The sequence below is a fragment of the Manis javanica genome, chromosome 6, assembly GCF_040802235.1.
Source record: "Manis javanica isolate MJ-LG chromosome 6, MJ_LKY, whole genome shotgun sequence".
NCBI lineage: Eukaryota > Metazoa > Chordata > Mammalia > Pholidota > Manidae > Manis > Manis javanica.
The window spans coordinates 11,134,617-11,157,648 of record NC_133161.1 but is presented as its reverse complement, the minus strand read 5'-3'; the positions used below and the strand labels follow the sequence as shown (position 1 = coordinate 11,157,648).

Sequence of the window (23,032 nt, the reverse complement as noted above, 5' to 3'; positions counted from 1 at the left end):
ATAAGATTTGCCAATGAGAAACATTCCAGTCCCCTGATGCTTACTCTACTTTTGTTCTGAGGAAAATGTGTGTGACACTATATTGACTTCGTGTACCAAATCAGGATGATATGAGTTGGTACTCAGAGCCCAAGATAATATGGTACATAACCAGACAAATAGAGAAGCATGGATATTTAAAATCTATATGGCCTCTTTGCCAAGAAATTGAACAATTATATGGGAAAAAACCTACAACATTTGGTGAAGAAACTAAGTGAGATTCTCTCCTTTGTACCCTGATGATGTCATCTCCACACCTCACCTCCCTCCCATTTCCTTCCTCCTCCAGAAAATGATTTTCAGAAATGGATAATAAGCAAACTAATGGGACTAAAGAAATCTACATACTATGTGCATTTCCTCTCTCTAGTTCCTCCCATCCCAAGGATATGCTTCCCTGAGTCCAACAGTGGAGGTAGCGGAATCTGACTGTGATGTTCTAGGAAGCAGAGGTGAGTTTCATTCTTACCTGCCTTGTCTACTCCCATGGCCTGACTGGGAATTGCACGCAATATTTGACTTTTATAATCATGATAATGGTAAGATAGGAGTTAGGGTTTTCTAGCTTACTGAATAATCCATAGTGAGAATCATACCAGCTAAACCTGAGAGAATAGTTAATTCTTGAAGAGTTGACAGCAGTGTTTCATATTATCCTGAAGAGCCTCTTTGACTTTGTCATTCCGGAGCGTGAAGATGAAAGGGTTCAGGAAAGGGGTTAACACATAAATCAACAGGGAAACTACCTTATTGTACTCGGCTGCCTGCGTCTGCTTGGGTTTCACGTAGAGGAACAGGCAGCTGCCATAGCCGATCACAACAAAGGTGATGTGGGAGGCACACGTGGAGAAGGCCTTCCTCCTGCCAGAGGCGGTGGGCATCCTAAGGATGGTGAAGATGATGTAGGTGTAGGAGACAATTGTTGGGGTCAGAGAACCAACGATAATGAAAATAGCCATTAAAAACAGAACAAACTCTGTGAAAAGAGTGTCATCACAGGATAGTTTGAGCAGTTGCGCTCGGTCACAGTAAAAATGGTCTAATACATTTGATTTGCAGAAAGTAAACTGAAATGTGGCATAGACGGGCCAGATTTCAGAAAAGAGCCCAAACAGCCATGAGGCAATTACCACCCAGATGCAGGTCTGACTGTTCATGATGATGTTGTATCTCAAGGGGTGACAGACAGCCACGTAACGGTCCACAGCCATCGCTCCCACTATTGCAAACTCTGTGGTCCCCAAAGCAAGGTACAGGAAGACCTGGGAGACACACGCAGTCAGAGGTATTGTCTGCATCCCAGGGAACAACAGCCCCCAGAGCATCAGTGGGACGATCATGGATGTGATCAGAATCTCCAAGGCAGAGAGATGACCAAGGAAGAAATACATGGGGGTCTGCAGGCGTTTATCAACAGAGACAATCACGATGATGACAGCATTTCCCATCAGTGTCACTGAGTAGAAGAAAAAGAATACAGCAAAAAGAAGGTGGTGTAGTTCCTGGGACCCAGAGAAACCAAGAAGATAGAATTCAGTAGCACTAGAGTGATTGCTCATCACTAGTTCTTGTTTCTGTTCCTTGATTATAGATCAAAAGAGAGGTAACACTGCTCCACATGGTTCTGTTCTCAAGAGATAAGAGACATATTAGGATGAGAACTTCGTTCAACCTGGTGATCAGGTGAGATTCTCCTACTATTATCTGCACAAAGCCAGACCTAACTGTTGTCAGCTGAAATCTATCTCAACGGTTAGCTGCCTATAATGGGCAAATAAACCTTTTTTTATTGGGCTGAAGTAAACCTTCCTTGTTTTTTTTCACTTTGGACGTGCCTTCTGAAAAGGGGATAGAGTCTAAGACCATTTAGTGGCCAGTTTTAATGCTAAATTGATCAGCTTCTCCAGGCCTGGGATTGTCCTACTTGCTCGTGGGTTAACTGCAACAGATGACACAATGGCACTCCACATGATGCTCAAACCAGGGAACTTTGAACCCCGTGCCTCATCCTTATTGGTATGGCATAGATCCACCTTGGGATCAGCAGAAAAGAGGCAGAGGGTCTAAAACCAGCATCCCTGCTTTCCCAAGATTTTATTAACCCATACAGAGCAGCAAGATGTCCAAATGGGAGCGCTAGCACTTGGATTAATTTCCCAGAGAAGACTGATTCTTCTCTAACTCCATTTTCTTTCCAAAATCTTGGGAGCAGGGGAAGATGACACTGACCCAGGCATCATAGATCCCAGGCCATCAGCTACTCAGACGTCTGGATTTCTGCCCCACACTTTATCCATCCCATTACTCAGATGTCATCTTCTCAGAGAGTTCTTTTCAATTACTCTACCAAGACAGGAAAGACATGTTCATTCTTAGACTTTAGTTTTCTTCAAAGCACTTATTATAATACCTAATATTACATGTGCAATCACTTTTTCATTCCTTCATTTAACATTGTACAAACACAGCAGTGAAGAGTACAAACAGAAATCCTGCCCTATGGGGCTTACAGCCAAGCAGGGTTTGGAGACTAGACTATACACAAGTAAATAAATATAAAAGATGAAGTTTCATTACTCATGCCAACAATTTAAAAAATTAAGCAAGGAAGAGAGATAGGAAGTCTAACTTTATGCTTCACTACTGATCTATGAAAATAACACCCCTGAAGACAATGACATGTTTTTATACCTATATAATAGTCCTTAGCCATGGAAGTAAGCAGTGCTGAAGACTTCTGGGAGATGATGGATGTAAGGATGTATGATACATGCTTAAACATTACTTGGTCCTGGCCAGGGCTGGTCAGGCCGTATCCTCCCTATCCTAGTCTTCTTGGCTCCCTTCCTGCCTCGCATTACCGTTTTCCCTTCTCTTGCTGATGCGACCTCTGCAATATCTTTGTGGCTTTTTTACTGATGTGCAAACAGACTTCACGGGCAGAACTCTTGGAAGAACTCTGTGGTCTGCTCCCCATGATCTCTGCATAATCAGCACAGGGTGAAAAAAATGAAAGAGAAGGACCTGGGCTGAGGTGAGGGAGCTGTGCCCACCCCTGGCATTGGGTCTGGAAGAATCAAATCAGCTCTCCTCTGGGCAGGGGTATTGGGTGGGGAGCCCATCCACTCTGCTCTCCCTCTACCCCACTCTTCAGGCTCCTGGTGACCTGGTGCTAGAAGGCAGCCAAGCCCAGAACTTCCCATCCTGATCCTCTCCTACTCTTCCCTTTGCAGAGGAGAACCCCAAGAAGACTCACCTCCATCGGTGGAGGCTTCATCACCACTTCTAGTCCTGTCGGACTATTGCTGAGCCATGCACGGGGGCCAGAGCAACTTGCTGCTGTCTCCACTCATGGTGAAGAAGGAAATTGTCCACAAAGGAACATAGGAAAAAGTCCAGAAATAATAGCGTTGTAGGGAGGTGAGGGTCTAATTCTGTCTCCTTCCCGGCTGCTTCCTTCCTTCCCAATGGGACTTAGTCACTGAGGTACCTGTTTCTAATTAGCTCAGCTTCAGGGCATCCCTAAGCAATCAGTCTGAGGAGAGCAGAACAAATTTTAGGTATTCCCATTTTTGACCAATTAACTTGCAGAACTTTTTAAAAGTTTTTGCTTAATGGGAAAACCTGAAATTTCACCAATCAGAGGCTTCTCAATACCACTGCTGCCTTCTCCAAAGGCCCCAAACCTAGGTTTCCAAAAATGTCTCACAGACTTTAGGCAGATCACCCCTTCTGCCCTTTATTGGGCACCTTCTTTCGGGGCCAAAGTAAACCTCCCTTGTGTTTGTTCCTCTGCTGGGTGTGCCTTCTCAGAGGATAGACATTTCATGCTGCCCACTTCTAATGCTACATGGATCAGCTTCCTCCGTCCTGGGATTGTCCTATTGGTTGTTAGGTGAACTGTACCAGATGACGTAACAGCACGCTACATGATGTCCAAAGCAAGGAACTTTGAACTCCATGTTTTGCTTTTTTTGGTATCACCTAGACCCACCTTGGTCTAGACATTTCCCAGGATTATTTTAGGAATGTGAGCCAGAATCAGCACTCACCTCCCAGAATGAAACACCACAATTAATCTCTAAAACATGGACCAATACCAAAAAGCCTATATACTGGTCTCAGTCAATGTTTTGAATTCACCAGAAATCCCCTACAAAGCCTGATTTCTCCTTCACTCATTTACAGAGGACCTGCTCCCAACCCTGTGGACCCTCTGGAACACAGTGGAGAGGTTCAGTCCCTAAATCTAACTCCAATCTCTGTTACGGTCTCAGGGTCCACTCTTCTGGACATAGGTGCATCTGTGTGCATTCAAGCGAGATTCCTCCACCCATTTACTTCTATATCATTTCTCCCATCACCAGCTGGGCTCTTCAAAGTGGGTAGAACATAATGATGGTCTAATGTGGGCAGTTGTATTTACAACCTGGAACAAGTGACAAAATTTAAGTTACAAAATGTAAACATGTTTGACGCTAGAGGAGACCAAAAGTGAGAGTTACAAAACATTTTCTGGATTGCATTTGAAATTACCTTGCTTAATCTGAGAAGGCCAGTTGGTACAGAAGGGTATAAATTGGGAATAATCTTTCTCTCAATTCCTTAATTGTCCAAGCCAACCAGACTGCCACATAATCTTAAGGCATTTCTTAGGTTTGTGTTTGAATGTCCTTTTAACCTAAGTGCTCTGAAAATCTGTTTAATGATGTTTTCTCTTTCACTTAACAATATATAAAAGACACTGTCCCATATCAATATATCACAACTTTTTCTGTTTTTGCTTAGTATTCCATTGTATGGATGTCCCATTCTTTATTAACTAATACTCTATTAATTAATCATCTTTTCATGTTATTTTCATTATTATTATGAAAAATAATGCCATAAATATTCTTACACACTTATCCTCCATACATACTAATGTTTCTGGAATAAATACCTAGAGTTGGAATTTCTAGGTCAAAAGGTAGTCATATTGTAGCTATTGCTTTTTATTGGCACCAAATTATACTCCAAAGATTTTGGATTGATCCACTGCCAACCAAAGATATAATCAAAATTTAAGATATCTTAAAAGAGAAATTAATTTAAAAACCTGATGAAATGGAAAACCTTTTGAAAGATAAAAATTATCAAAACTGTTTCAAAAGGAAATTGAGCAATTGAATATTCTTAAATATGTAAAATGAATGGAATTCATAATTGGAAATCTTCCCACACAGAAAACTATAGGTTCAGATGGTTTTTACTGGTGTATTCTGTCAAATATTTAAGGAAGAATCCTACATAAAATCTTCTAGAAAATTTGGAAAGAAGACTGCCCAATTCATCTTATAAGACCAGAATTATGTATTTTTGCTTGTTTGTTTTTGTTTTTGTTTTATTAAGGTATCATTGATATATACTCTCATGAAGGTTTTACATGAAAAACACTGTGGTTACTACACTCACTCACATTACCAAGTCCCCCACACACCCTGTTGCAGTCACTGTCCATCAGTGTAGTAAGATACTACAGAGTCACTAGTCTTCTCTGTGCTACACTGTCTTCCTTGTGACGCCCTCCACACAATGTGTGCCAATCACAATACTCCTCAATTCCCTTCTTCCTTCCTCCCCCAACCATCTCCCACCCCTCCCCTTTGGTAACTGCTAGTCTCTTCTTGGAGTCTGTGCGTCTGCTGCTGTTTTGCTCCTTCAGTTTTTCTTCATTGTTGTACTCCACAAATGAGGGAAATCATTTGATACTTGTCTTTTCCACCTGGCTTATTTCACTGAGCATAATACCCTCTAGCTCCATCCATGTTGTTGCAAATGGTAGGATTTGTTTTCTTCTTGTGGCTGAATTAGATTTCATTGTGTATATGTACCACATTTTTATCCATTCATGTTTTAATCAGGTTATTTGCTTTTTGAGTGTTGAGGCATATGAGTTCTTTATATATTTTGGATGTTAACCCCTTGTCGGATGTCATTTTCAAATATATTCTCCCATAGTGTAGAATGCTTTTTTGTTCTACTGATGGTGTCCTCTGCTGTTCAGAAGCTTTTAAGTTTAATGTAGTCCCATTTGCTCATTTTTGCTTTTGTTTCTTTTGCCCAAGGAGATGTGTTCAGAAAAAATTTGCTCATGTTTATATTCAAGAGATTTTTGCCTATGTTTTCTTCTAAGAGTTTAATGGTTTCATGACTTACATTCAGGTCTGTGATCCATTTCGAGTTAACTTTTGTGTATGGAGTTAGACAGTAACCAGTTTCATTTTCTTACATGTAGCTAAGACCAGAATTATCTTGATACCAAAGATATCACAAGAAAGTAAATCTAAAAACCAACATCCATCATGAACAAAGATGCAGAAGTCCTTAACAAAATATTAGAAAATCAAGTCCAGTAATTTATAAAGAGAATAATATACCTTTACAAATTGACGTTTTATTCCCAAAATGCAAGGCTACTTAAACTTTAGGAGGTTAATCAACATAATTCACTATGTTAATGGAATTAAAGACCAAAACCATTTGATCATTTTAGTTGGAGCAGAAAATGCATTTAGCAAACATTGACATTCATTGATTAAAAACTCAGAGCAAACTCAAACTAGGAATAAAGGGAACTTCCTCACACTGATAAATAACAGCTAACAAAAAACTTGGTGTTAACACGAAGTTTAATGAGGAAAGCCTTGGTTCTTTCCCTCTAAGATAGGGAAGAAGTCATGGATACCTGTTCTCACAACTTCTATTCAACACTGCACTGGAAGTCTTAACCATTTCCATAAATCAGAAAAATAAAAAGTACACAGTTAGGAAATAAAGAAATAAAATTATTTATCCATGACATAATCTTACATGTAGAAAATCCTAAGAAGTCCGCAAAAACCCACTAGACCCAGTAAATGATTATCAAGGTCACAGGACAAATCTCATTATATAAAAAGCTATTGTATTGCTATATACTAGCAATGAACATTGGGAATGGAAATTAAAAATATTTTACAAGAAGATCCAACAACATGAAAAACTAGGGGATATATTGAACAAACTGTGTGTAAGAGTTAAAACTATAGAACATTGCTGAGAGAAATTAAAGACCTAAATAGATGAAGAAATAGTCTGTTTTCACAAATCAGAAGACTTCAATTTTGTTAGAATGTTAATTTTTTTCCAAATTAGTCTATAGATTCAATATAATTTCAATCAAAATTCCAGGAGTCTTTTTGTTAAATCTTTATTTTGTGTTTAATTTCATATTTTCTTTTTTAACATATAAATGTTTCATTGTTGTACAGTTAAAACTATTTTTTAGTGTCTTGAAATCTGTGTTTTCCTTATGAAAGTCTATGTTCATATTCAAAGGCAATTTAAAAAGGAAAAAAATCCCATTTGTTACTTTTTACATTTAAGTCCATATGAAACATCTTGAATTTATATTTTTTAGAGTTATAGATCTAGGGTTATATCTTTTCCAGATATTTTCTGAATGCAATAAATATTTCTAGAATAAAGGGAAAGAAGGGAGGGAGGAAGGGAGAATAAGAGAAAGATTGACAAAAAGAGAGGAAGGGGGAGGAGGAGGAAGAGGAGAGAGAAGAACCAGCCTAGAGAACTGCCAGGGCAGGGAATACCTTCTCTCTCTTGGCTGGTGCACGGGGAGTGTCATAGTTGGAGGTACTAAACAAGAGATTAGAATGACTCTGATATTAATAAGGGCCAGAGAATGCCAGACATGGAAAGAAAATGTCTTCCACGACTTCATTTACATTTGATGAACCCAAAACCCAGAGAGACTGAGTGACTGGCTAAAGTCACACAGCAATTTACTAGGTGAGTTGACATTAGTGACCAGGGACTCCTCACTCCTAGATCCACCTTCTGTATGGTGGGAAGAGCCGCTTTCAGCAGGGACTGATACATGGATAGTTGGCTGGCCAGCGGAACCTCTAAGGATCCTACCAACTCTAAGACTGTGGAAATATTTACACACGCACACACACACACCCCTTAACATACATGTTGGCCCTAAAGAAGGTGGAGAGATGATGGGACAAGAAAATTTGAGGTCACTGACAGCCATAGCAGTAATAACAATGACTGCAGCTATTTGTTGAACACAAGCCACCAGGTTCCAAGGCTTGAACCTGGATACCAGAGGGGAAAGGTGCTGTTTCTCTACTCCATGAATCTTTACCTCCCAAGTCATTCCTGCTCTCGGTCTTTGCTAACACATACCAGAGGGCCTCCCTAAAGAAAGCTAATTGATTGATTCAAAACTCTGCCTTTCCACTAATTTCATGATTGTATCTGGAGAAATGTGAGTAACTGAGGGTCCTCAACAGACAGCCAGCCCAGAAAGACTTGAGGGGACCCTTTAAAAGTGGATAGGCCTTGGTCACAGCCTGTGGGTCGCGACACAGAGCCCCCCAGCACCAGCCTGCACTCAGGGACTTCGGGTGACTTAAGCTAATCCTCTCCAGGCCCCCTCCCCTCCCTGTCCTTCTCTGGTTCTTGCTCTCGCACACTTGGTCTTCCTCTCCTACTTCTCCGTTTCTCCTGTTTCCTTCCTGCCTTCTCCCTCAGTGTCCATGTCTGTTGCTGTATTGTCTTCCTTAATCTATGTCTGTGTTTCTCTCTCCTTATCAATGGCTTTCCATGCTTTTACCTCTGAGTTACTAACTCTCTTTCTCTGTGATTCTCATGGTCCCATGTTGATATCTCTCCGTTTCTGTCCTTCTGCTTATCACTGACAACCTTCTTGCCTTTCTCTCTCCACTCTCTTCCTCTGTGTCTATCTTTCTTTCATGGTCAGTGGTTCTCCCTCTATGTCTCTATCTCTGTCTCTCCATCTTTGTGTCTTGTTTCCTCTCCATGCGGGGACCCAGCCCTGGATCATGGCAAATCCGAGCCACCCTTTGGAAGTTGCCCTCTGGGGCTTCTGCCCCTTTGGCGAGCCGCAGGTCAGGCTGTATGGACCTTCCTCATGCTCTATCTTCCTGCCTTCACGGGAAACACCGTCATCATAGTCACGGTCATGGCCGACACCCGCCTGCACACACCCATGTACTTCTTCCTGGGCAACTTTGCCCTGCTGGAGATCTTGGTGACCATGACTGCAGTGCTCAGGATGCTCCCAGAGCTTCTGCCCACCCCCCAGAGTCATTTCCTTCACTGGCTGCATCACCTATTCTACTTCTACTTTTCCTTGGGTTCTGCCTCCTTCCTCATCCTGTCAGACATGGCGCTTGACTGCTTTGTGGCCATCTGCCACCCACTGCACTATGGCACTTTGATGAGCTGGGCTGTGTGTGCCTGGCTGGCAGAGGCTGCCTGGGCAGCTCCTTTCCTAGCCGTGGTGCCCACTGTCCTCTCCCGGGCTCATCTCAATTTTTGCCATGGCAATGTCATCAACCACTTCTATTGTGATAATGCACCTCTGCTGCAGCTATCCTGCTCAGACACTAGCCAGCTAGAATTTGGGGACTCCATGATGTCCTTAGCTTTTGTCCTCAGCTCCTTTCTAGTGACCCTCATCTCCTATGGCTACATTATGACCACTGTGCTGAGGATCCCCTCTGCCAGTGGCCGTCGGAGGCTTTCTCCACATGTGGGTCTCACCTTACCCTGGTCTTCACTGGCTATAGCAGCACCATCTTCCTGTATGTCAGGCTTGGCAAAGCACACTCTGTGGAGGTCAACAAGACCATAGCTTTGGTGACATCAGTCCTCACACCCTTTCTCAATCCCTTTATCCTTACCCTCCGCAATGAGACAGTCAAGGCAGTCCTACGCAGCTGCAGAGGCTGAAAGGCCTCCACAAGGCACTATGATGAGCCTGAGGGATCTGTCTAGGTTCAGTCAAGTAGTTTTGTGAGGACACAGAGTACCAGGCTGGATGGGAAGACCAATGTCAAGGTTTTCTCCTCTGTGCTTCTGGGTGAAAACCACAGTGAGTCTTCAGTGCTGCCCTGTTTGTCCTGAAGCTCCCATAGGCCACCAAGGAGGTGCTCCCCATATTCACTGGAAGTATAAAAACTCTGAGAGTAGCCAAGAGCCCAGGCAGCTAGGAGTGGGACTTCAACAAAAGGAAGTACTTGGGCTTCCCATTTGCGGAACAGCAGCCATGAAGTGTTCTCTGATCAAGAAACATTACCCAGCCCAGGTGTGTGTGTGTAAGCTTCCTGAAAGCCTGTGAAGTCCCATTCCCTTTGGAAGGAAGAACTTTTTAAACTCTCCAGTAACTTTGACATCAGAATCATGATATTCTCTTACCTTTCACCTCTTCTGCATTTTCTAAAACAGCCCCAATTTAAAATATTCTGTTAACATGTTTCTGCAAATACACTTTAATTTACTAACCTGCATTTCCCAGTAAACCACGATGACTTCCCTCATCAAGAGAGTACACCTGGCGCCATTTTCTTCAAGACCACAAAAACTACCAGTTCACTGCAAACACAAGCTTTTTACAAGTCTACTATGTGGAAGTAAACAAGATAAGGGCTTGTGGGTTCACTTGGTGGATACCGGGCTTCTCGCTTTGGAGATGTGGCTTGCTTAGTGGTCCATTGGTTTTCGTTACGTACCTCTGGTGCCACCCCAGGCTAACCCCTTCCTAACTGAGGTGCCTCCTTCTCTGGCTTTCTGAAAAGTTTGCTTCTTTCTTGCTGGGATTCCCCTCACTCAAACCAGAGGGCTTCTTTAAGTTTCAGCTTCTGGTCGAAAGTCTTATGTCTCCTCCAAATACACGTCAGATCAATGACTTGGGCGTTTGCTGTTACTGTCACACCAACTGATTTATTTTCCCTAATTATCCTCTGCTCACCACCTTGTAGAGTAAATATTTGTAGAATAAATGAAAGGAGGGTGAAGAAATTAAAAGTAGTTCTACTGATAATAACTTACCTTTGTACATATTCACATTTTACAAACTACACTTACATGTGTTTTCCATTTCATTTTGCCCTCACAGTAATTCAATTAAACAAAGATTCATGGATCACTCACCATAAACAATGCACTCTGCTCAGCACTGGGCACTGAAGATCAAAAAAATGTGGATTCTACCCTCAAAGCCTTCTCCATCTGTGAGAGAGAGATAAAAGTACAGTTAATTCTAACACATTTTGATAAGGGGTTTTCCTACTTCTAACAAGTGCCTCCACAAGGCACTATGATGAGCTTGAGGGACCTGGCTAGGTTCAGTCAAGTAGAAAGGAAATGCTGATTCTTGGGCCGCAGCCAAGCAGCGTTTCTGAGCCACCGGTAGTTAAAGAAACCATGGTTGAGAAGGAAAAAAGATTTGGTCAAAGTGATGGAAGAACTAACACTAGATTCTGGTTCTTCAAAACTTCCATTTCTCTATCCTCGGAAATTCGTCTTCCATCTGGATGAAAAGTTTAATTACCCAAATCAACCAAAGTTCAATTAAGAGTTGGAATCTTCAGGATCTGAAGGCACTCAGTGTAAACTCTTTTGGCCCTTTATTTAGTGTGTATCCATCAAGTTTATAGAATTATAATTGCAATAATTCTAGTAACCCTTCATAACAGTAATTCTATGTTTAATATCCTCACTTGAAAGAAACACGTACTGTCAGAAAGCAACTATGGATTCAGGGCCACTTATAGATTCATGTTTTATTTATCACAGTACTATCCCCAAACATTTGAAAGATAGCAAATAACACTTATAAATGCAAGAAAATGTTTTTATTCAGTCCATACACAATGTTCATTGCATGACAGAGTTATACTCCCTTTACTACACAAGTTTCCCCTGTTATCCAAAAAGAGCATGTTCCTATGAAAGTTTTCATAAGCCAAAAGGGCTAAAGGGAAGAAGCAATTACCATTCACTTAAGTAGAAAATTTTTGAGTGTTCCCACTTCCAAAAAATAATCTCCCCTAGTCTTTTCTGATACCTTAGGACACATCTTACCAATAGATACACATAATAAATTGAGATAAAGCACAGATACATTCAAAGCTATGGTAGTTTGATGCTAAGATGCTGGGTATGGTTCCCTGGGAAGGAACTTCGTGGGGCCACTTTCAGTGCTCAGGAGGCATGCTGCCTCTGTAATGGCTCACTGCAAAACAAACACTGAATGCTATTTTTGTTTTGCCTTTTTTTGCAAAACCAAAAATCCTCATTGGATTTCATTGGTTAGCACAAACACATAGTAATGTAGGCCCCTCGTAAAAACAAAGTGTCATGACACACACTTGTGAAAAGCAGGGGATACCTGTAAAACCATTTTTTCCACAAGACAGAGACAATTGATTTGGTTGTTAGTCTACATAACATCATTTGACAGAAGGCAAGAGGTTTCGCATCCACAGAAATAGCTTACACTGGAACATAATTGCACAGGGTAGGAAAACAAGATTGTTTGTAACACTCAGAACAAATTTAAATATAGGTACTATCCGTGGTAAAATTTCACGGTTCTAAAATGCCTGCCCTACCCCATGACTTCTTCCCCACTCACCCTCCATTTGTCTGGCATTCCGGCCCCAGAATGTTCTGGTAAGAAACCATAAGACATACAGGGTTCTGAATGGCTAACACGAGAAACCACTGTCACCGTTGTAAATCCCAGTGGGAAGTCAAAAGATAGATTTATTACTTCCAGCTGGGAACACAAGGCAGCAAGAAATCAAGAGTATGGAAATTTTGATGAGGGAAGATAAAAGAATCATTTTTAACAAAATTACTTAGTAAATAAAAGGCATGGGTCCTATAGTGGCTAGTAGCAGCATGAAGGCCTTGCAAACATGGGATCTTAGGAGTTTGATGAGGTGTAAAACTCTCGAAGGCCAACTTGGAAAATTTCAATGTTGCCTATAAAGGACCATGGTCATATCACCAGTCTTTAAGCTTTAAATTTCCTGGTGTAAATAGGCTCCTTGAGCAATGCCTGACAGACGCTGCAGAAAAGTGTTGGTCTGCTGAAAAATATTTAACCACCGGCTCTCCACCGGTAGCATTAGCTGACTTCCAGCACTTGCCAACTTCCACGGTGTTAGTTTCACTCTCATCACGTCCAGTTTCAAACTACCAACAGGACATCACCAAACCTGGAGCTGGGAAGAGATGCTCAAAGGCCCATTATACAGTGCTTCTGCTGTACTGACACAAGCGACACAAACTTCAATCACATAGATTAGAGTAAAATATAGTAAAATAATAAGGGGCTTTGAGATGTAATACTTTTGTATTGAACATAGTCTATTTGATTGTAATTCTGTTGTTTGCTATTTAATAATGCCATATTTAATTTCTGAAAACTGAACAATCAGTGTGTAGATGCCCTCAGAGCATCGCTGCGGCCTCCGCCCTGGGCTTCCCCATGGATCGCTCCCCCCTCAGCCCAGCATCTCTGTCATTCTCCTCCCTTGAGTAAGAGATGTGCCAAGCCCTGTGGAAGCAAACCTCATGAAACTTCCCTTTAACAGAACTAGTTGTCCCTTAAACAACACTGGCTTGAATTGCAAGGGTCCACATATAAGGGGATTGTTTTCAATAAGTATATTGGGAAAATTTTTTGAAGATTCATGTAAATTTGAAACAATATTTTCTTTTCTCTAGCTTACATTATTGTAAGAACACACACATAACACATATAACATTCAAACTATGTGCTAACTGACTGTTTATGGTATCAGAAAAGCTTCTGGTCAACTGTAGGCTCTTAGTTGAGTTTTGGAGGAGTCAAAAGCTAGAATGGATTTTTCTACTGCACAAGGGGTTGGCTTCCCTAAACCCTTGAGTTGTTCAAGGATTAATTCTATTCCTAAACTCTTTCTGAACTTACTTAGGTTGTTTCAAAATTGAAGGCAATAAAATTCCAGCACTGAAGGTAATAGTCCCATAAGTGCCCTAGCATGAAAAAGTTTCCACATCAGTATCTCTGTACCCACTCGAAAGTTTTTAGTAATCAGATATGGTCCGTGGCTTTGGTGAGTGGAGCATCCTTCAGTGGGCACTTGCAAATCAAGAGACATGGGCACTTGCAAATCCCCCAAGAGACTGAGACTGCACACCTATCTGATTAGTGAAGATATCCATGACCACTCTTCAGAGAGCCCATTCATGAATTCCATCTCCCCAGTCTTCCATTGCCTACACAATATACCCTTTATGTCTACATTATTGTGCACATTTAGTTGTCTCTCCCTGGAATTCTCTTTCCCCTTGTCAGCCTGTGAAACTGCTCTTCACACTTCATAGCTCAGCTCCAGTGACACCATGTTTGAGATGACTTTCACTTTGACCAAGGAGAATTAGGCACTCCCTCCTTGTATTCCCAGAGTGCTTTGCAGATTATAGCAGCTAACACATAATTTTGTCTTCCCACATGAAATTCCAAGCTCAAGTTACGCACCATGCCTCACATATCTCTATCTTCTGTACCTAGAACATGTTATTAATCAATGCCAGCTAGCTTTAATAATGTGGTGTGTAGGTGATTTTTAAATATGAGAAACACCATAACCTAAAACACAGAATGCCATCTTAGTTGACATTAATAGAAATGCAGTAAACAAGGCATGAGAAGTCATTTCAGTGCACTGTATCTCAGTTGTCTGAACTAGTACCACAACCAGTTCCAAGACCCACATACGTGCAGGGACCAGAGGAAACAATGTGGGTGGTGAGAGGTCTAGAAATTGTTCAAGGGAAGCATATAACAAGCCTGAATATTTTCCAGGGAAATATGTAGCTTTCTTCATCTGTTTGCTAGTCTTCTTATGTAACTGAAAATTGTAGAACTTGGACGGTGGGTAAATGTTAGAGTGAGTCACACTGAGGCTGCACATGAAGGTTTCGTCTTAAAACGGCACTGCAGCGCCTCTGCCTCACAGGTGGGGTGCTCCATCCCTGGACTTGGTTCAAGCAGGGCCTCTCTGCCAACCTGAAGAGAGCATGTGTCACAGAGGGGAGTCCACCCTCAGAGGGGGGACCCTGCATGACCTCAGCACTCCCGTGGAATTCCACAGGCAATGATTTAGGTATATAGTGACTCTAAACCTGGGGACACTTGAATACAGTCACTTGAACTGGAATTCCAAGATCGCTTCCAGCAGGGTGGGAAAGTATGGCCTGGTTCTTTTCTGTGTTATGTCTGCTCAGGAGCCTTATTTGATACCATACACACTGGGGTCCCTGTCACATCAAGACGAATGTATGGAACCAAATCCAAAATATCGTGTCCGCACAGGGTTCTAACAGCATGTTAGAGGCCAGACCACTTGGCCAAAGTCTCTCAAGAAGTTTAAAATCAGACTAGGATGAAAATCTTGGGGCCTAAATCCTGGCTACTGTCTCGAGAAATAAGACTTAGGATGAAAGCCGTTAAGGAAGGATGGGTTCAATCATAGCAAATACATCCTCAAATTCCCTCTTCCAAAGCCCTTTACATTACTGAGACTGAGACAAGAACGTTTTTACACGATTTTCTGATTAAAACTTCCATCAGACTGTCTAGATCAGTGCTCCTCAAATGTTAATGTGCATGTGAATCATCCAGGGTCCCGTTAGGATGCAGATTCTGATTCGGCAGGTCTGGGGCAGAGCCTGAGTTTCTGCATCTCTAACAGGCTCTTAGGAGATGCTCACGTTAATCCAGGGATCATACTCTGAGTAGCAAGTTTGTTGAGCGTGTCATGGGGTGATTACTGTGGAGGCCAAGGCAAGCTATACCTTCCCCAAAATTGACTAGTCAGAGATTCCACTCCTAAAAAACACTATAAACAGGCCATAGACCACTGCAGGCTGTTGATTACTTTTGACTTTTTAAGAATGAAATGTACAGACATGAGGGAGTAGCAGGAAGGAGTCTCTCAGGAGGAAAACCTGAGTATATTTGTGTCCTGATTATTTCAGGAGAAGCTGAAGAGAAGGGCCTGCAAATCAGAAATAGATAATTGCTCCCCATTTAGTTCTTCAGTTTTTCACAAAGTGTGCAAGGAGGGTAAGTAATTAGACCCTTGAGAAATAGAGGAGAGAAAGTTCTCAGGATGAATAACTGTTTTCCCTGCTGGCCTGTATAGCAGAATTAAAATATGTGCCCACTTTTGGAGAGGACATGTTTGAAATGGAAACATGTCCTGTGGTGGTTTAAAAAAAAATTTAATTAGAGAGTAAGCTACCTAATAAGAGACTTACGCCTCTGGGTTGTGCACCCTAGGATGTTCTCCCCTCCCACTGCCCCCCTTCTTCACAGCTGTGGCTCTATGGGGTGGCCCCTACATGTGACAATCCACACTGCCAGTTAGGACCAGCACCTCTCCTTAGGTCCTGTGAACAGAGCTAGTGTCAGAAGTAAGACGTTTGCATCTACTTTTTGCCTTGTTTTGCCAATCCCAGCCAAGTCCAGATTCAATCTTAAAAAAATCAGACACTGGAGCTCTTCCTACTCCCACCATCTTCCCATGACTTCATAAACTGTTCCCAGATTTCCAAGAAATGACTCCTCATGTGCCCCCCACCCCATTACCCACCACACCAGTCCCACTCCATTTCCTCCCTCCCACCTGGCTCCTACCACCTTTGTTTACCCCCAAGTCCCTGGTAATCTGGCCGGGCTGTTTCAAGGAAACCCAAGCTCAGAGGGCCTCGTCTGGCACATGGACCTAAGGTTCTGTGGAAGAAGAAACTAGACTATGAGAAAGTACTAGACTATGTGAGGGGAAGGCACCCAGTCTGGGGGCGAGGGTACAGCTTTCCTTTCTTCCTAAAGTGCATGGGAAGGATAAAGTCTAGGCCTGGGGCTCTCATGATCTTTCTGTGTAAGGGGCTGGGGAAGTGGCCTCCAGGGAGTGAGTCATTTCTCTTTAAAGGGTAGAGGTTTTGAGGAGCCAGAGGGAGAAGTGAGCAGCCTGGGTGTGAGTGGGGCTGCTACTCCTGGAGCAACCCCAGAAAAGGCTGTACAGAAGGTACATGGTTTATTCTGTTTGGGGGGGTGCCACCTCTTTCTGCTCTTATCAGAGAACCTCCCACCTTCAGCACCCCACCTTAGACTCTGAAGCCAGTTCATGAGAATGGAATACATGCCCCCAAAAAGTTACACAAAGAAATGTAAAGGAATGTAAATAAAACCATAGAGCCAGACTGGAGAGGGGAGATTTTAATAGCACAGTTTTATAAAAATAGTCACATTTACTGAGCTCTTACTACGTACCAGACCCTGGACTAAGAGCTTTATTTGGATTATCTGTCTAATTCATATTATCATACTGTTTTCACTCCATAGCTCCTCGAAATTATCCAGTCCTTGACCATCTCAGGCTCACAGACACTTGCCTCTGAGACATTCAGATGTTGTGAGCTGACATTTGTTTTCTTTAGTGAGTGAGCAGAGATTTCTGTGGGCCGTGGGAGCAGGGGAGACTAAGAAGGAGAACGAGGAGCTCCTGCCTGGGCACCTGGGCCCACCTGCACTGGGGGGTCCTCATGCCCTGTGACTGGATAAGTGTTCTCTGGCCCTCTCATCTGTGGGCTGCTGGGTCTCTGAGGAGGATCCTTTGGTCATATCTTCAGTGACCGCTTGACCATCTCATTCCAGAAGGTGAAGATGAAGGGACTGAGGAGGGGTCACCACAGCAGTCATCCCAGCCATCACCTTGCTGAGGTGTGTGGAGTGACCCTGGCCTGGCCTGGCCTCACATGGATGAGGACGGTCTGCCATAGCCCAGAAGAACTACAGTGAGGAGAGAGGCACAGGAGGAGGTCTTCTGAGGCCCAGAGGAGGAGGGGATATTCAGCACTGCAACCACAATGAGGACATAGGAGACCATGGTAAGCATGGTGGCCAGAACAAAGAGCAAATGCAGGAAGAAGTCGAGCATTCAATTCGGCGGGTGTCAGAGCAAAATAGCTTGAGAAGCAGGATAGAATCACAGCAGTAAGGGTTGATGACATGCGGGCAGAATCAGAGCCATGTTTTCTTCAGGGCAGTAGGGATGATGGAGAGGTACCCAACCACCCAGCAGACGACCCCCACCTTCACACAGGCTGGGCCATTCATGAGGGCTGGGTAGTGCAGAGGGTGGCAAATGGCCATGTAGTGATCATAGGCCATTACAGTGAGGGTCAGAAAGTTGGTGGAGCCCGAGGAGAAGTAAAGGAAAGACTAGGTCAGGCACTCGGCCAGGGACGTGGTCTTGCGAGTGGACAGGTGCGGAGGTGACTCCATGGAGGAGTTGCAGAGGAAGCTGTACGTGGTCAGGTGGAGGTGGGAGTCAAGGCATGGGAGGATGATAAAGGCCAGGCTCCCCAGCACAGTCAGCACATATATCCATACGATGAAAGCAAACAGGAGGCTCTGGAACTCATGAAGATGAGAATATCCCAGAGGCACAAATTCCCTGACGGCACTCAAGTTACTCATTGCACTTGACACAAGTTCTCGCACTACCTGTGAGAAGCTATGAAATTTTGCCATCAACCTCTGTCTTGACCATGCTCTCTGATGGCTAGCCTGGCTCCTCAAGCATACTGGCCTGCAGGCACAGTTAACCTCAGTGTCCAGAAGACATATTTCAAAATGACAGAAGTTCCCAAAGGGCAAGGAACTTACCAGTTCTAATGAACAGGTCTAGGAGTTTCCATCTCCACACTACCACCACTCCTAAACTCTGCCTCCGCTGTATCCCATCATTCATTATTTCATTCAACACATCTGTTAAGCTCTAACTCTGTGTAAGACATTTCATGGATATGGTAAACACTTCCGAACTACCACATTTGATAATCTTTTAATCATGATACCTGCTATGAGCTGAGGTCTTTCCAGGTGCCAGGAACTGTGCGAGGTAACTTCCTTGTTACTGCTTTTCATCTTTTGTGTTCAGTCACATCCTCCTTGTTGTCTCTGACATTTCAGGCTCTGAATCACCCATTTCTGAAACTACTTCCACCCTTGACTGCAAGGTCAGTCTGCTCTAAGTTCTCCAACAATTCTGACATTTCCTGGTCTGGCTTATCTTTCTAAGTATGAGTGTCCCCACATTTCTTGTTTCACTCTTCTTTAATCTCTCTATTCTTTCCTTAAGAAATTTCACTATCTCCCTTAACCGGAGCAATCTTCCTTCCCTCCTTCCTTCCTTCCTTCCTTCCTTCCCTCCCTCCCTTCCTCCCTCCCTCCCTCCCTCCCTCTCTCCTTCCTTCCTTCCTTCCTTCCTTCCTTCCTTCCTTCCTTCCTTCCTTTCATTTTGTTGTCATTAATCTACAATTACATGAAGAACATTATGTTTACTAGGGTCCCCCCTTCACCAAATCCCCCCCACAAACCCCACTACAGTACTGTGCATCAGTGTAGTAAGATGCTGCAGAATTACTGCTTGTCTTCTCCGTGTTGCACAGCCCTCCCCGTGCCCCCCCCCACGTTATACATGCTAATCGTAATGTCCCCTTTCTTTTTCCCCACCCTTATCCCTCCCTTCCCTCCCTTTCTCCCCAGTCCCTTTCTCTTTGGTAACTGTTAGTCCATTCTTAGGTTCTATGATTCTGCTGCTGTTTTGTTCCTTCAGTCTTTCTTTGTTCCTATAGTCTTTGGGTTTGAGGTGAGTCTCTTGTAAGCAGCATAGAGATGGGTCTTGCTTTTTTATCCATTCTATTATTCTGTGCATTCAGTCCATTTACATTTAGGGTGATTATTGAAAGATATGTACTTATTGCCATTGCAGGCTTTAGATTCGTGGTTGCCAAAGGTTAAAGGGTAGCTTCTTCAGTGTCTTACTGTCTAACTTAACTCACTTATTGAGCTATTTTAAACACTGTCTGCTCATTCTTTATTTTTCTCCCTTCTTATTCCTCCTCCTCCATTCTTTATATGTTGGTTGTTTTATTCTGTGCTCTTTTGTGCTTCCTTTAACTGCTTTTGTGGGTAGTTGATTTTATTTTTTGCCTTTAGTTAGTATTTGATTGGTCTGCTTTCTTTGCTGTGATTTTATTTTCTCTGGTGACATCTATTTAGTCTTAGAAGTGCTCTCATCTAGAGCAGTCCCTCTAAAAGCAGTCACTTTAAAACTCTGTCCTTGTCCTTGATCTTTGCCATTTTAATTATTATGTGTCTTGGTGTTGTCCTCCTTGGGTCCTTCCTGTTGGGAGTTCTGTACACTTCCATGGTCTGATTGATTATTTCCTCCCCCAGTTTGGGGAAGTTTTCAGCAATTATTTCTTTAAATACTCTTTCTATTCCTTTTTCTCTCTCTTCTTCTTCTGGTACCCCTATAATGCGGATATTGTTCCTTTTGGATTGGTCACACAGTTCTCTTAATATTGTTTCATTCCTGGAGATCCTTTTATCTCTCTCTGTGTCAGCTTCTATGCATTCCTGTTCTCTGGTTTCTATTCCATCAATGGCCTCTTGCATCTTATTCATTCTGTTTATAAATCCTTCCAGAGATTGTTTCATTTCTGTAATGTCCTTCCTGATATCATCCCTTAGCTCTTGCATATTTCTCTGCAGCTCCATCAGCATGGTTATGAGCTTTATTTTTAATTCTTTTTCAGGAAGACTGGTTAGGTCTATCTCCTTCTCAGGGTTTGCCTCTGTGATCTTGGTCTGTATCAATTTCTTCTGCCTTTTCATGGTGATAGATATATTTGTGGAGAGCTGGCATGTGTGTTGGGTAAGAGAAAGTCCCTTCTTGCCAGTTTATGGCTTTCCTCTCCTGGGAGAACAGTGGCCTCTAGTGGCTTGTGCTGGGCAGCTGCATGCAGACGGGGCTTCTGATCTTGCCTGGCCGCTATGGAATTTATTTAGCTCTGCAGTTGCTGTGGGCATGGCCTGCCTCAGGCTGCTGCTCCAATATGGCAGAGCCTCTTGGAGGGGGAACAGGCGGGAAGCTGTTTATCATGGTGAGGGGCCTCCAAGGTGCACTGCGGGGGTTCAGGTGCCCAAACTTCCCTGGGATTCGCAGCTGCTGGGCTAAGTGTCCCAGGGTGCTTCTGTCCAGCTGTGGGGTCCCTGTCCCTTTAAGACTTTCAAAAAGCATTCACTTTTCTTTGTCTCAGGGGTGCCGGCTGTGGGGACCCACTCACAGGTCCTACTGTCCTGTTTCCCTAGTTTCCAGCGCCCCACGCATGCACTGTGTCTTTACTCTGGTGCGGATGGCTGGGGCTGGGTGTTTAGCAGTCCTGGGTTCCCTCTCCCTCCCTGCTCTGACTCCTCTCCTCCCGCTGGGAGCTGGGGTGAGGAGCGCTCAGGTCCCGCCAGGCTGCAGCTTGTATCTTACCCCCTTCATGAGGCGCTGGGTTCTCGCAGGTGTGGATTTGGTCTGGATGTTGTCCTGTGTCTTCTGGTCTCTCTTTTAGGATTAGTTGTATTTTCAAAAATATATATAGTTTTGGGAGGAGATTTCTGCTGCTCTACTCATGCCGCCATCTTGGTTCTCCTCCAGAGCAATCTTGAAAATACAAATGAATCTCAAGTCTGCATTTTTGCTCTCAGCCCGCATCTCTAACTGCCTGTTGACCACTAACACATCCTCAACAGGTATAAAGATGCACACATAATCCTCCCATCTCCCAAAGCCAATGTCACATTCATGACTCCCTAAACCCCCTGGTCATCCAGCCTTGAAATGTAGAAGGGATCTCTGATTTTCCCTTCTCTCTTCTAAACCACTTGAATTGCCATCCCTAAAAATATTTTTTTCATCCATTCCACCATTCTTTTTCCATTGCCACTACTCACATTCAAGAATTTGTTTCCTCTTTATTATTACACCAGATCCTTAATGGCTTTCTTATTCTGTGGATTTCCTTATATCCAACCTATCCATATACTCCTACTATTTTCCAAAGTATTAAGTTTGTAGGTTGCTTTTTTAATAACCTGAGGCAATGTGATTTCATTTGTACATTTCAATTAATCAAACTAGCCAGCCATCTATATTCATACAGAAAAAGACTGGGATGCATTTTAAATATTCACAAATGCTATCTCAGGTGTGATTAGGCATTTATTTACTTATTTATTTATATGTTTCTTTTTTAATTGAAGTATAGTTGATATACAATATTATATTAGTTTCAAGTATAAAACACACTCATTCAACCTCACCCCAGGTAGTGCAGTTACTATCTGTCAACGCAGAAAGATGTTATAGGACCATTGGCTATATTCTGCATGCTACACTTCCATCCCCATGACCAACCTATATTGTGATTGATATTTTTTTGTCTCTTTATCCCCCTCACCCACTCCAATAACCCAAATGCCTCCCCCATGGTAACCACCAGTCACTTATCAGTGTTTATGAGTCTACTGCTATTTTGTTAATTTTGTTTTTAGATTCCACAAACAAGTGAAATCATATGGTATTTGTCTTTCTCCTCCTGGCTTATTTCACTGAGCATAATACCCTCTAGCTCCATCCATGTTGTTGCAAATGGTAGGATTTGTTTTCTTCTTATGGCTGAATAATATTCCATTGTGTATATGTACCACATCTTCTTCATCCATTCATCTATTGATGGACACTTGGGTTGCTTCCATATTTTGGCTATTGCGAACAATGCAGTGATAGGGGTGCACATATTCTTTTGAATCAGTGGTTTTGTTTTCTTTGGGTAAATTCCTAGAAGTAGAATTACTGGATTGTATGGTATTTCTATTTTTAGTTTTTTGAGGAACCTCCATATTGCTTTCCAGAGTGGCTGCACCAGTTTACAGTGTAGGAGGGTTACCTTTTCTCTGCAACCTCGCTAGTACTTGTTATTTCTTATCTTTTGGATAGTGGCCATTCTGCCTGGTATGAGGTGATATCTCATCATGGTTTTGATTTGGATTTCCCTAATGATTAGTGATGTGGTGCATCTTTTCATGCGCCTGTTGGCCATCCATATGTCTTCTTTAGAAAAATGTCTATTCGGTTCCTCTGCTCATTTTTTAATCGGATTATTTGGTTTTTTGGTGTTGAGTCATGTAAGTTCTTTAAATATTTTGGATATTAGCCCTCATCAGATATGTCATTTG

The 23,032-nt window shown here is 42.7% G+C and overlaps 2 protein-coding genes and 1 pseudogene across 2 annotated transcripts; 1 reads left to right on the top strand and 2 right to left on the bottom strand.

Moving 5' to 3' along the window:
- Positions 1–659: 659 nt before the first annotated feature.
- OR9A2 (olfactory receptor family 9 subfamily A member 2) lies at positions 660–1,601 on the bottom strand. Its single transcript, XM_036994511.2, has one exon. It carries the CDS (start codon positions 1,599–1,601, stop codon positions 660–662), a length of 942 nt encoding a protein of 313 aa, XP_036850406.2.
- A 7,332-nt stretch (positions 1,602–8,933) lies between these two features.
- LOC108406375 (olfactory receptor 6V1) lies at positions 8,934–9,869 on the top strand. The gene is given in 6 exon segments (XM_036994551.2): positions 8,934–9,015; positions 9,018–9,184; positions 9,186–9,222; positions 9,225–9,626; positions 9,629–9,826; positions 9,829–9,869. Coding segments are annotated over 6 exon segments (927 nt in total).
- Positions 9,870–17,574: 7,705 nt separating this feature from the next.
- On the bottom strand, positions 17,575–19,137 carry LOC140850040 (olfactory receptor 6V1-like; annotated as a pseudogene).
- Between the last annotated feature and the right edge of the window lie 3,895 nt (positions 19,138–23,032).